Here is a 14694-nt window from a genome sequence, read left to right on the forward strand (position 1 = left end):
ATGGGAAAAGAGCCTTGAGAAATTATAATCTAATTTTTTAAAAAATCTGGGAGGAGATTGTGATAGGGATATTTAGTTAACTGTACTGTGGGATGTGCAGTTGTTTCAAGAGAGGTTGAATAGGAGAGATTAGGTACAGATGATGAGGAAATTGTCTTTCATTACTTGGGAATTTTCCTGCTTGTCATATTAAGGATAGTTAAATAATAATATACTACCTCAAAATACCTGTACCTAATGTATTTTAGATTAATGTACCATATGTATCTTTGTACATACTAGGTTTGCAGAAAAGAACAGAGTTTCTGGCTTCATGATAACTCATGCTATGGTATTTTTTTTTTTTAATGTTTTCTTTTCCAGTATTTTTTTTCCTTTCAAAATTGGCTTAGAGGACAAAAGCCACAGAGCTAGCCAGCTTTACTCCCTTAGAGTCTGGTCTGCATGGAACCCATCTGCTTATATCTTTTTTACTCCTTTTACTAAAATTACAGGGTTTTTTTTTCTCCTCTGACTTTAATTGTTAACAAAGCTAATTATTTAAGGATGAGTTGTATAATGGCAGTGGAAAGTAGGATTAGGTTTGCGTTGTTTTTTATGAGAAACTGAAAAGATAAATTAGGAATTTTTAAATTTTTTTTAAGATTTTATTTATTTATTTGACAGAGATCACAAGTAGGCAGAGAGGCAGGCGCGGGGGAGGGGAGGAGCAGGCTCGCCGCCGCCGAGCAGAGAGCCCAATGAGGGGCTCTATCCCAGGACCCTGGGATCATGACCTGAGCCGAAGACAGAGGCTTTAACCTACTGAGCCACCCAGGCGCCCCATAATTTATGAATTTATTTATTTATTTATTTGTGAGAGAGAATTTATTTATTTGTGAGAGAGAAAGGGGGTGAGCAGAGGGAGAGACTCTTTAGGCAGGCTCCCTGCTGAGGGCAGAGCCCAATATGGAGCTTGATCCCAAGGCCCATGAGATCATGACCTGAGCTGAAACCAAGAGTCACCAACCGAGCCATCCAGGCATACTGATAAATTGTGAATTTTTGACAGCTGTGTTTAGATCTAATGGGTATATTTACTTGGTATTAAATATTGAAATAGCTTTTTTTTGTGGGGGGGGATACTGCCTTACAATTCAATAAACAAACTCCTTTAAAATAATTCCTAACCCCTAAGCCTTAACATTTGTCCGTCATACATAAAGTTCTGTTACCTGCTGGGGATAATACAGAATAAAACGGAATCTGTCTTCATGGAGCTCACAATGTAATTTCATTGATCCTTGTTCTTTTCATCTGGCAGTCTGTTCTCCCAGCAGTGTTTGGAGGCGTTTACTAGATTCTCATAAAATGTGTACCAATTTGTCAATTTTTTGTCAATAATTTTTATTACCTTTCTTTCAAAAGTGGCAGTACATCACCCAAGTTGTTAAAGATTCAAAAGTGGCAGTACATCACCAACTTGTGAAAAATTCTACAGTTGTTGAATCACTGTATTGTACACCTGAAACTAATATAATATTTATGTGAACTAACAGGAATTAAAATAAAACCTTTAAAAAAAAATTCCAAATCTACTCCTTAATATTTTTACTCTATTCAGCTCCTTACCACCACCACCCCCCACTTGTTTTAACCCTTTCTGATACTAGCTCTTGGCTTCATGTTCTTAGGCATATAGAAATATGGTCTCCAAAAATAGAACATGGATTTGCTATATTAGATCACACCAGTTCTTTCTTACTGCTCCACTGTCCCACATTTGGCAGCATTTCAGACTTTGATAGTTTGTCGGAAAACTACATCTTGGAAATTCATGCAGATTTGTCTAAATAGCAGGCTTCAAATATTTCCAGAGTTGTTATTTACTGAGCTTATTCCTTTGACATATAGTTAGCCATATCTATAAAGCCTTTGTTCAGTTTCACTATATTAATAGTTTCCTAACTCATTTTTTCAGTGTATTGTCCAGCAAGAAAATTTGGAAGACCCAACATTTTTAACATGTTAAGCATGAGCATGATGAACCTTTTTTTTTTTTTTTTTTTAAGATTTTGGGTTTTTTAAGTAGTCTGTATTCCCAATTTGGGGCTCTTAACTCACAACCCTGAGATCAGGAGTTGCATGCTCCACTGACTGAGCCAGCCAGGGCCCCCTAAACATGATGAACTCTGAGGGAGCCACACTGTGCACTGCATCTCGGGAAGATTTTGTAGATTTTGTACGATGTTCCAGAGAGAGATAGGTTGATTTAACATTCCTGTATTAAGTGAAATCTTCAGAAAATTTTTTTTAAGAGTTTATTTATTTGACAGATTACAAGTAGGCAGAGAGGCAGGAGAGAGCTGTGGGGGGAAGCAAGCTCCCCACTGAGCAGAGAGCCCAACATGGGGCTGGATCCCAGGACCCTGGGATCATGACCTGACCTGAAGGCAGAGGCTTTAATCCACTGAGCCACCCAGGTGCCTCGAAATCATTAGAAATTTTATTTAAGTTCCATCCAGAGAAAGCTTTTTTTTTCCCAGAGGACACTTTTTTAAAGGAAGATTTTAAGTAATCTTTACACTCAACCCCACAATCCAGAGATGAAGAGTGGCATGCTCCACCAACTGAGCTGGCCAGGTACCCCATGCAGAGAAAACTATTTTAAAAAGTTTAATTAGTTTTGTATATCACAGACTGCTTTGAGAAATTTAGTAATAAAGCTACAGGTAAATTAAGTAAAGGTGACATTTTTCTGATCCCTTAGGTGAATATGTGTAAAAATTTGCATGTTAATTTGCTTATGACATTTTTTTCTTCTCTAGTTTTCTTTTTATTGTGGTTAAATACACAGCACAAAATTTACCATCTTAGTCATGTTTTAAGAACGCACATTAGTGGTATTAACTATATTCACATTCTTGTGCAACTGTTCACCATATTCATTTCTAGAACTCTTCATACAAATAGTCTTGATTCCCCCAACATCCCAACCCCTGGCAACCATCATTTTATTTTCTGTGAATTTGGCAGTTAGATACTAGTGCATAACGTCCTCCAGGTTCATCCATGTGGTAGCATGCATTGGAATTTAATTCTTTTTTAAGGCGTTGCACATATATTCTGTATTACTCATTCATCTTTCGATGAACACTTCGGTTGCTTCCACCTTTTAGTTATTGTAATGCTGTTGTGAACATGTGTGTACAGATACCTCTTTGAAAACTCTGCTTTCATTTTTCTTGGTTATATACCAAAAGTAGAATTACTGGATCATATGGTAGTTCTATTTTTTAATTTTTTGAGGAACTGCCATACTGTTTTTCATGGCTGTCGTACCATTTTACATTCCAACTGACAGTTTGCAAGGCTTCCAGTTTCTCCACATGCTCCCCAACATTTGTTTTCTGTTTTTTGATAGTAGCCATCCAGTGTGTGTGATTTTATTTACACAGTTTTGATTTGCGTTTTCCTAATGATTATTGATGTTGAGCATCAATTTTTGTGGACATTTTAATATCAGATAGTTTTTAACTCTTTGAGGACTAGGATTATGTCTGTTTCGTTTACCAGAATATTTTTAGAGTACGTAGTAGGCAATCAAATATTAATTGAATGTATTATTTAACCAAATACTTTATTTAGTACTTAGATTCTTAGTTGATCTGAGATTACAACTAATTTTTGACCTTGAACAATTTGCCGCCTTTGGAGGGAGGGATACTTCTCCAGGGATGTTGTGAAAATAAATGTAAAAGTGAAATGGATCAAATGTAAGATGATCTTGTTAGTGTAAAAAAATCCCTCTTACAAATAGTACTGCTACATGCTGACATATGCAGAATTTGATGTTAAGGGAATAATTTCCTAAAACTTTTGAGCAAGGTATGACAGACAGTACTTAAAATAAAAAGTTCTGTGGCCTGTAATAAAGAATTCCCAAATATCACTGACATAAGCAAAAGGGGGAGTAGGTAGTCCAAGGTCATGGCACCACACAGCTGTCAGAGATTCAAGTTCTAACAGGTAGCTGTGCTTTTCCTAGGGTTCACTCCTGTCCTTAAGAGTCCCGGTGGTTGTTAGAGCTAATAGAGGGAGAGGAGAGAAAGGAAGAAAGAAAGGGAGAAAGAGAGAGAAAGAGAAAGAAATATAAGTTAAGTTTAAGGAATTGGATAGTATGATTGTGGCAAGTCTGAAATTCTTGGGGCAAGCCAGTAGGTTGGAAATTCAGGGAGGGACTTTGTTATAGTCTTAATGCATAGTTACTTCTTTGTGGAACTTGTTTTTGCTCTTTAGACCTTCAACTGGTTGGATGAGACCCACCTACAACATAGAGGGAATCTTCATTCAGTGTCAACTTATTATAGACTTTAATCATATTTACAAAATATCTTCATAGCAACATATAGACTAGCGCAAACAGTTGGGGCACCATTGTCTAGCCATGCTGACACAGTTGAACTAACACAATGAAAAATCCAGGTGTTGAAGCAGGTATGTGAATAAAAATCAACTTTTTACTTGCTCAGCTGAGGGAATAGTCGGTGGCATTTAGTTAGGAATGTACACTAGGCAGATTGAAATAGGATCTCTCAAATTCAATTGGAAACTGGTTGGAGAAAGATTTAGTAGGTCAATGATATATTCAAATTTCAATAATAATAGTTGAAACCCAGTGAGGATGACAGTTACAGAGAAAGGAGAGAAGGGTTCAGGAAGGAAGCCCTAGGGATTATGTATAGAAAAAGAACTGTCAGGAGAGAAGGGTCACGTAAAAGAAGACTGAAGGAGTGCCTAAACTCAATATGTGCAAATTTATTATTTTTCTGTAGAAGCCTGACATAACTCTTATATTCCCCATCCAAGACAGAAATGATGTCATCAGAAGCACATCTGTAGTAATTGCCAAATGGAGTAAATTCTTATTTGTACATTAGTATGTATATTTTCCTTATCTAACCTTTTTTTCATTCTCAGTCTTTTGATTCTGAGTTTATATGCTATGTATTATCTGGAATAAATAATGTTCCTAGGAGTAAGAAGTGCCTCAATATCTTCATGGTAGATTATAATTGTGCTTTTTTCGCAGCAGAATAAGTACCATTGGGAAGGGGGGTCTCATGAGAACAATGAAAGAAGCACTTTATTTATGATTCCCATTTAATTAGCCCTGCCTAGACTATTGACAGATCACAGTGACTTTTATTTGCATGTGTATCCAGAAGTTGCATGGGAGAACTATGTCTAATATAAATGTAAATTTTCTTTGTCAAATGTCTCTTTGTTAAAAAAAGAAAAACTGATTTAGCAGTTTATCAGTAGCATTTACTTGGTATCTGATATTTGTGCATTGTTTTCCTTAATATTATGTGGGGGGGAGGAACCATTTTACTTTTACAAGGGACTCTTTACTGTCTTTAAAAATAGTGAATATAATCTGAGGTTTTTATTTTTGAGACTCAGGACTATCATTTTATTGGTGTACTTTTGGTTTCCTGGACTGTAGATTTACCATTACGCTTTTGACTTATTAGCAGTTTGTTTTTTTTTTTTTTTCCTGGATGTTCATTAATGGGATAAATAGAAAAGTAGATAAGTTGGAGGAGACGCTGGCCTCCACCTGGCCCGCAGGAAGGTGGCCTCCCAGACCAGAAGGGCCATGGGAGTGGGTTGGAGGGGGGAATACAGAGCCTCTGCCTTTGTGGTTAGAGAGTGTTTACCTCTTGTTTTCCTGGCTATTCTTAGATGTGAATCCCAGTAGAGCAGCCTGATAAGGATAAGGCCACCCTGGGTACCTTTCCAAAGAGGAGTGGACCATTGGTTGGAGGAGAGAGTTGTGCTCTTTATTTCTCTGGCAATAAACTGGTCTTTGGAGATCACTGTAAAATTATAATGGATAAAAATTGGGGGTGCCTGGGTGGCTCATTCGGTTAAGCTACTGCCTTCGGCTCAGGTCATGATCCCAGGGTCCTGGGATCCAGGCCCGCTTGGGGCTCCCTGCTTAGCAGGAAGCCTGCTTCTCCCTCTCCCATTCCCCCTGTTTGTGTTCCTTCTGTTGCTGTTTCTCTCTGTCAAATAAATAAATAAAAATCTTGAAAAAAAACCCCAAAACCATTTCCTTTAAAAAAAAAAAAATTGGACAGGTGTCACTTGAAGACACCAGTACAATGAAACCGTAAATAATAAGCTGGAGGTTGTTAAGCTGACTTGCTTTTTTCAAGCTGGGGACATCATCTCCTTGGTGGACGTTGGAATACAGTGTGGCATACCTCTGATTCTTCACATGAAAAGCAAGACATAACATAAGAATCTTTTGAAGCTGATAAAGAAAATGTATTCCATATGAACAAAGATAATCTCGGTGCAGGGCAAGGTCATGATCCCCAGATGCTGCTATATTGACTGCCACTAGGTGGATTTGAGGAGCCACAGTCATTGGCATTGATGTTGGACCTCTTCAAGACAGTGTCTACATATTTCATAAAGTCTTCTGTAGAGCATTTCTCCAGTTCCAGATCTGGGGTGCAGGTATCCCCTATGAAAGCCTTGCAGAGATCAGGCTGCTCCATTGGGAGAAATGAAAGGAGGGGCACCTGGGTGGTTCAGTCAGTCAAACATCTGTGTTTTGCTAAGTTCGTGATCCCTGGGTCCTGGGATTGAGCCCTATATCAGGTGCTCTGCTCAGTGGGGAGTCTTCTCCATCTCCCTCTGCCCCTCCCTGCTGCTCATGCTCTATGTTCTCCCACTCTCTCTAATAAATGTTTTTTTAAAAAATGAAAAGAAATAGGGAGACTAACCTGAACTTGCACTTACTTAGTTGATGGTGCCATACCAGTGTGGAAACACCTGAAGATTATGCATGGTTATAAGAGCTGCAGGCATGAAGCCAGACATGATGCTCATGTGCATCATCTGTTGGGAGTTGCTGCACAGCGACATGAGATTGCAGCCCAGGAGTATTTTTGTTGTCCAATTATAGAATCATTGAACATAACTTGTTGTGTTAATATTGTGGCCTGGGCATTTTCCATGAGTTGACATACCAGTATTAGCCAACATTTCTACTTCCCAGTTGCCAGTGGCTTTAATATCCTATCCTGAGGGGCAGCTGGGTGGCTCAGTGGGTTAAGGCCTCTGCCTTCGGCTCGGGTTATGATCCCAGGGTCCTGGGATCGAGCCCCGCATGGGGCTCTCTGCTCAGCGGGGAGCCTTATTCCTCCTCTCTGCCTGCCTCTCTGCCTACTTGTGATCTCTGTCTGTCAGGTGAATAAGTGAGATCTTTAAAAAAAAAAAAAAAAAATCCTATCCTGAGTTCTGTTGGGGGCCACAACTGCTTTACTCATTCAATACAATTTCATGCAGTGAAATTCAGTCATATCAGTGAACAGATGATGTTCAAGACCTAAGTGTCAGGGAAGGCACCAAGATGGCTTTGGAGTATTAGATGTCCTTGACAGGGTGGTCCAAAAACTACTTGGTCTAAATATCTTAAGGTCATTTTATAATGCCTCTCTCAAGGGAAACTGGAGAGGCATTAGGTACTCTGGTGCGACTTTTCTTATGTGGAGCTTTTCCTTTGAGACTTTTCAGTGACCACATCTTCAATTCATATCTAGACTAAGGCTCAAGAGGGCATGTTCTTTTTTAAGAGGTCATGTTTTTGTCCACAGCTGTGGAACAATAACACAAGGGGCCAGAAGCCTCTGGGCACCAGTCATCCCCTTTGCTGATTTCTTGGGTCTTGGCCTGATGCATTGCCACATTTGAGAGTTCTCCCCTTGCTTTTCCACAGCTACAAGTCACACTTTTATGTGTATCTCCCATGTTATTTTATTCGTTCCCTGCTTTCCTGTGATTGATGCCTTGAGACCCTGGGTTGTGGGGCAGGTGCGTGAGTGTGGCAGGCATGGCAGGCTAAGGTTTGAGGTTGGGGCTGTGTGTGTATGTGTGGTGGTGCATCTGGCTCATGATGTTCTGGTCTTACGGTGTACATCTGTGGAGCAGGCCCTTCTGACTGAGACCCTGGAGAGTGTGTGAATGGTGCATGAGGAATCACTTTCATTCGTGGTGCTGGAAGCCATCCGTATGGTCATTCCTTTCTCTAGTTCTTACCCTTATTCTGTTTTCTGTGTTAGGTTTGCCATGTCATCTGGGGTGATATTAGGAATTTTTTTAAAATAGGCTCCATGCCCCAGTGAGGCTAGAACTCAGGATCCTGATACCAAGAGTTACATGCTGTACTTCTGAGCCAGCCAGGGGCCTCAGGAATTTTATTTTTGTAAAGTTTTGTTTGTTTGCTTGTTTGTTTGTTTGAAACCACCTGTTAACATTTGTTAGTAAAATGTGAAACTTTTTGCTGCTTTAGGGAAATTTTCAACTGTTGTCTTATTCGTGATACAAGCTTTTGCTCATGATGCAGATTCTGAGAAGCAGCACTCTGTGGAAGAAAGTCCTTTTTTGTATTCTAGTAAACAATCTGTTGAAAAAAGTTCTATTTAAAGGAAGCATAAAAACCTTGAGTAAGAGTATGCTATCCCCTGACTGAAATAAATTTTAGTGAATGGACCCTAGCATGCATTGTTTTTTTAAATTGTTTTCCATATTCTTGAACTATTTATTTATTTATTTTTAAGATTTTATTTATTTATTTGACAGAGAGAGACACAGCGAGAGAGGGAACACAGCAGGGAGAGTGGGAGAAAGAGAACAGGCTTTCTGCAGAGCAGGGAACCTGACGCAGGGCTGGGTCCCAGGACCCTGGGATCATGACCCAAGCAGAAGGCAAATGCTTAATTACTGAGCCACCCAGGCACCCCTTGAACTATTTATTTTGATTAAAGTTGCTATATAAATGATTTCAGTGTTGATACTTCTCTAGTAACATAGGTGTTACTATCTCATTATTTAAAACATTCCTACAGGGGCGCCTGGGTGGCTCAGTGGGTTAAAGCCTCTGCCTTCAGCTCAGGTCATGATCCTAGGCTCCTGGGATTGAGCCCCGAGTCGGGCTCTCTGCTCAGTGGGGAGCCTGCTTCCTTCTCTCTCTCTGTCTCTCAGCCTACTTGTGATCTCTGTCTGTCAAATAAATGAATAAAATCTTAAAAAAAAACCACAAAAAACATTCCTATAAATATGTTTGTAACAAAATATACAAATATGACAAAATAAGAGAAGAAAATTGAATAAAAAGACTACAGATATATGAATATATATAGAGTCAGTTGTGATGGGAAGGATCAGGATATACTGGTGATTAGTCTCATCTATTTTATATCAAGGGATTTGCATTTTAGGGGAAGGAGTAAATCAGTCAAAAGTAGATGGTGATATTAAAGTACATTCCTAAGTAGTATATAGTATAGGGAATGACATTGAACATAATGTAGAAAATGGAACTTGTACTAAGTGATCTGCTGTAATTATAAAATGGCAGTGGTAGCTTCCCCAGTGGACGATGGAGAAATTTTGTTTCATGGGAAGTTGTGAGTTTCTATATTTCTAGTGGTATAAAAATTTTTTATTTGAATGAAAGGGAAAAGGCATCATATTACATTATTCACTTTTTATTTGTATAGTTAATATATAATCATAGCATTTATTTGTGTGAAAGCCAAGAATCAGATTTCTTTTTTTAACTTACATATAAATATTTTATATATATAAGTGTATATATACGTATATATATATTAATACATAGTATATACACATATATATGTATATATACACATATATGTATATATATTAAATATATATTAAATAAATATATATATATAATTATTTGATTATTTATTTATTTCGCAGAGAGATTGCACAAGCAGGGGCAGAGAGAGAGGGAGAAGCAGGGAAGTAGGCTTCCCACTAAGCAGGGAGCCCAATGTAGGACGCCATTCCAGAACCCTGGATCGTGACCTGGGCCGAAGGCAGATGCTTAACCGACTGAGCCACCCAGACACCCCGTTAATATATATTTTTAAGTAATCTCTATGCCTAATGTGGGGCTCTAACTCAGACCACCAAAAATCAAAGAGTTGTGCACTCTACCAGCTGAGCCCAGCAGCCAGGTACCCCAAATAGATTTTTTTTAATAGGAGGAAGTGAAACTTATTTTCATATGTACAGGGGAGCCCCACAAACATGAAATTCCTTAAGTAGAATTCTTTATTTACTTTATTTACTCTGTATGTGAATTTTGTCTTTCTGTATAGAAAGAATCGGCATTCAGGAGGAAATAATCCAAGAGAAGGAAGACCAAGCAGATCAAGATGTGTAGCTCTGTGGCAGCCAAGTTGTGGTTTTTGACAGATCGTCGAATCAGAGAAGACTATCCCCAAAAAGAGATTTTACGAGCATTAAAGGCCAAATGTTGTGAGGAGGAATTGGACTTTAGGGCCGTGGTGATGGATGAGGTGGTACTGACAATCGAGCAAGGAAACCTGGGTAAGTCTATACTAAGTAGTTTAATGGAATTTTTTCTTAAAATATTTTGAATCCACATTTTTTAGGAATAGTTTGGAGGAAGGAATTTTTACTAGCCTTATCATTATGAAGTATCATCTAATCTTAAAATCTAGCAATTTTTTTTTTTAAGAGAGAGTACAAGCCTCTTAACCAACTGAGACATCCAATATTATGGCACCCCCAAATCTACTACATGTTAAGGAAGAAATGGAAACAGTAGTACTTAAAAGTACTTGCTTTATTATGTGGGAAATAGTTGGGAGAGAAATTAAAGATGATCTACTAATTTTTTTCCCATTATTGCTGTCTTCTAATTTTAAAAGACCTTGTTTATAAAGTGCTCATAAGAGAATTTACCTCACGGGGGTCCTTTTAGTAAATGCATCAGATTCCACATGTGAGGGGCGCCTGAATGGCTCAGTGGGTTAAAGCCTCTCCCTTCAGCTCAGGTCATGATCCCATGGTCCTGGGATCAAGGCCCGCATTGGGCTCTCTGCTCAGCAGGAAGCCTGCTTCCTTCTTCTCTCTCTCTCTGCCTGCTTCTCTGCCTAATTGTGATCTCTGTCTCTCAAATAAATAAGTAAAATCTTAAAAAAAAATACTGTAAAAAAAAAATTCCACATGTGATTCTTACTTTCTTTTTTCTTCATAAAGTATTTTATACATATAGTGAGTGTTATTTTTAGGGGCTTCTGGGTAGCTTAGTTTGTTAAGCATCCAACTCTTGGTTTCAGCTCAGGTCCTGATCCTTAGGGTTAAGAGATCAAGCACCGCATCGGGCTCAGCTCGGGGCACGGAGCCTGCTTAAGATTCTCTTCCTCTCCTCTGCCCCTCTTCATTCCCCTCACAAAAAAAGTGTGTTACTTAATTTCCAGATATTTGTAAATAGTTTCCTTTTGTTAATTCGTTTCTAGTTTCATTCCATTGAAACAAGAAAAGATACTTGGTATGATATCAGTATTCTTAATTTTGTTGAGATTTATTTTGTGGCTAAAGATGTGATGTATCCTGGAGAAAATTCCATTTCCCCTTGAAAAATGAGAATTGTGTTGTTAGGAGTATTTTTTATATGTTAGGTCCATTTGATATGTAATGCTTCTTCCAGTTACTTTGTTTCCTTATTAAATTTTCTGTTTGTTTGCTTGATCCATTATTAAAAGTGTAGGGTATTTGGATTTTTCACTTATTGTTAGTGTCAATTTCTCTTTGGTCTCTCACGGTTTGTTTCACACATGTGGGTGCTGTATTGGGTGCCTGCATATTTATAATTGTTATAAGTTCCTGGTGAATTGACTTATCATAATAATGATGATTATCTCTTGACAGTTTTTCTCTTATAGCCCATTTTGTCTCATAAGTAGGAACATTTCTCTCTTTTGGTAACCATTTGCTTGGAGTATCTTTTCTCAGCCTTTCACTTTCAGCCTTTGAGTGTCCTTACATCTCAAGTGAGTCTCTTGTTGATAGCATATAGGTGGGCACTGTTTTTTTCTTTTTTAAGATTTTATTTATTTATTTGACAGAGAGGTAGAGAGTACAAATAGGCAGAGAAGCAGGCAGAGGGAGAAGGGAGAGGGAGAAGGAGACTTCCTGACAAGCGGGGAGCTGGATGTGGGACTCAATCCCAGGGTCCACTGGAAGATACTTAACCGACTGAGCCATCCAGGCCCCACCCAGGCATTGTTTAAGGTCCATTTCTTCCCTCTATCTTTTGTTTGTTTTTGTTTTAAAGACAGATGTGGGGAGGGGCAGAGGGAAAGACTCTCTAGCCAACTCCTCACTGAGTGTAGAGAGGGACACGGCCTGATCTCACAACCTGTGAGACTACAGCCTAAGCTGAAACCAAGAGATGAATGCTTAACTGACTGAGCCACGCACGCACCCCTTTTATATTTACTTTTAATGTGATTACTGAAAAAGAAAGACATTTTATCATTTTCTGTATGTCTTATACCTATTTTGTCTCTTTTCCTCTCTTGTTACCTTTCTGTGTTTTGTTAATTTGTTGTAGTGGCATGCTTTAGTTCCTTATTTACCTGTATGTATCTTCTATAGGTATTTTATTCATCATTATTGTGAAGATTACATAATAAATACATTGTATGGTTTTAATTTATTTTAGGTGATAAATTTATTCATATATAAGCTCTACCTCTATGAATTTCCCCTTATATTGTGTTAATAATGTCACAAATTATATCTTATATTTTGTATTCATTGACAGTTTTATAGGCATAGTTATTTTGTGTGCTTTTAACTTTTTAAATTTTTTAAAATAAGCCTTAGGCCAATATGGGGCTTGAACTCAGGACCCCAAGATCAAGAGTTGCATGCTGTTCCTACTGAGCCAGCCAGGTGACCCTGTATGCTTTTAATTTTAAATGCTATACCAGCAATAACACTGATTTATGCACTACCATTAGAGTATTTTAGGATTCTTTATGTATTTATATATTTACCTTTACCCAAGAGCTTTACTTTTTTTATGCTTTTGTGTTGCCTTCTAGCATTCTCTATTTTTAAAGATTTATTTATTTATTATTATTATTTTTAAAGATTTTATTTTATTTTTTAAAATATTTTACTTATTTATTTGACAGAGAGAGAGAGACCACAAGTAGGCACAGCAGCAGACAGAGACGGAGGGGGAAGTAGGCTCCCTGCTGAGCAGAGAACTCAATGCAGGGCTTGATCCCAGGACCCTGGGATCATGACCTGAGCCGAAGGCACAGGCTTAACCCACTGAACCACCCAGGTGCCCCAAGTTAATTTTTTTTTAACTTTTATTCTTTTTCATTTCTGTTATTGGAATTTTCATTTCAGTCTGCGATTACTCCTTGATGTCTCTGTTGGGATTTTTGTTTGTTTTGTTTTGTATTTTTGGGTCTATTGATTTTTGATTTTTTTCAACCATGGTTTTCTTGATTTCCTTCTCATGTTTTAGTTCTTTTAGCATCTTTGAGACAGTTGTTTCAACTTCATTTGAAAGTTATACTTCCCTGTTTCTTTGAAAGGCTATATTTTCTGTTTCTTTGTATGCCTTCTTAGTTTTTGTTGAATATTGTGCATTTGAATCTAATAATGTAGTAACTCTGGAAATCAGACTCTCCTCCTTCCCCAGGGTTTGTGTTTTTGTTTACTGTTCTTTGTTTACTTATTGTTATAGATGGTCGGTGTCCTGAAGATTAGCCTGGGCTGTAAATGGAACGTCTTCTTAGGACTTCCCTAAACTTTTCCTTGTTATGCACGGTCACTTTGTAATTTTTCCCATATATGCAGGTTTTTTTTTTTTTTTTTAATTTTTAAAAAAATATTTTATTTATTTATTTGACAGACAGAGATCACAAGTAGGCAGAGGCAGGCAGAGAGAGATGAAGGGAAACAGGCTCCCTGTTGAGCAGAGAACCCGATGCAGGGCTCGATCCCAGGACGCTGGGATCATGACCTGAGCCGAAGGCAGAGGCTTTAACCCACTGAGCCACCCAGGCGCCCCTGCAGTTGTTTTTTAATGTCCTAGTCTTTCATGTCTGGCTCCTGAAAGGGGAAAATGACAAGACATAAGGGAGCAGAGAGGATATTTGAAGAAATAAATCCCCTGGAAGTCATTTCACCTGGAAGGGGAGGGTCTTAGACCCGTGGGTGGAGATAGTACAACAGTGACAGCTACTGGCCTCTTGGTTTGCAACTCTGTGACCAAAAGTTGTAACCAGTCATCAGAGAAGAGGTCTCCAATATCTGAAGGACAGGGTCCTTTTAGTGAACCCTGGCTTCTGCAGGGTGTCAGTTGCCCCAGGAACAGGTGCATAGTGTGCCTTAGGGTTGACTTGGGGGCTCTAACACAGTTATATCTGACACATTTTTCAAGTGCAGTAAAAGTCTAGGGGTGGCTGACTGATTCCTGGTGCACCCTACTCCACCCTTCCCAGAATTGTCTCTTATTTTTTTTTTTTTTTTTTTAAGAATTTATTTGAGAGAACAAGAGAGAGAGCATGTGTGTGCATGAGTCTGGGGGAGAGGACAGGGGGTGAGAAAGAAGCAGACTCCCTGCTAAGCAGTGAGCCCAATGTGGGGCTCCATGTGGCGCTCAATTTCAGGACCCTTGGATTATGAGGCAAAGATAGGCTCTTAAGTCTCTGAGCCACCCAGGCACTACTGTGTCGTCATCTTTTATTGCTTCTCTTTTTCTTTTTTGCTTTGTATTTTATTTTGGGAGTAAATCTCTATTTATTTATTTATTTTTATTTTATTTATTTG

At 38.5% G+C, this 14694-nt stretch overlaps 1 protein-coding gene across 5 annotated transcripts in view; it reads left to right on the forward strand.

The window, feature by feature from the left end:
* Positions 1-14694, forward strand: part of RIMKLB (ribosomal modification protein rimK like family member B) — a 153014-nt gene that overhangs the window by 98515 nt on the left and 39805 nt on the right. For 4 of the 5 annotated variants that reach the window (XM_032854916.1, XM_032854915.1, XM_032854914.1 and 1 more), the window contains exon 2: positions 10188-10419. In XM_032854916.1, the coding sequence (XP_032710807.1) occupies positions 10245-10419 (175 nt within the window). In that variant the 5' untranslated portion in view covers positions 10188-10244. Of the gene's footprint in view, positions 1-4273; positions 4477-10187; positions 10420-14694 lie in introns of those variants that run through there. The other variant, XM_032854917.1, reaches the window with a different exon arrangement.

Source organism: Lontra canadensis, unplaced genomic scaffold, assembly GCF_010015895.1.
Source record: "Lontra canadensis isolate GAN:19392208 unplaced genomic scaffold, GSC_riverotter_1.0 scaffold9, whole genome shotgun sequence".
NCBI lineage: Eukaryota > Metazoa > Chordata > Mammalia > Carnivora > Mustelidae > Lontra > Lontra canadensis.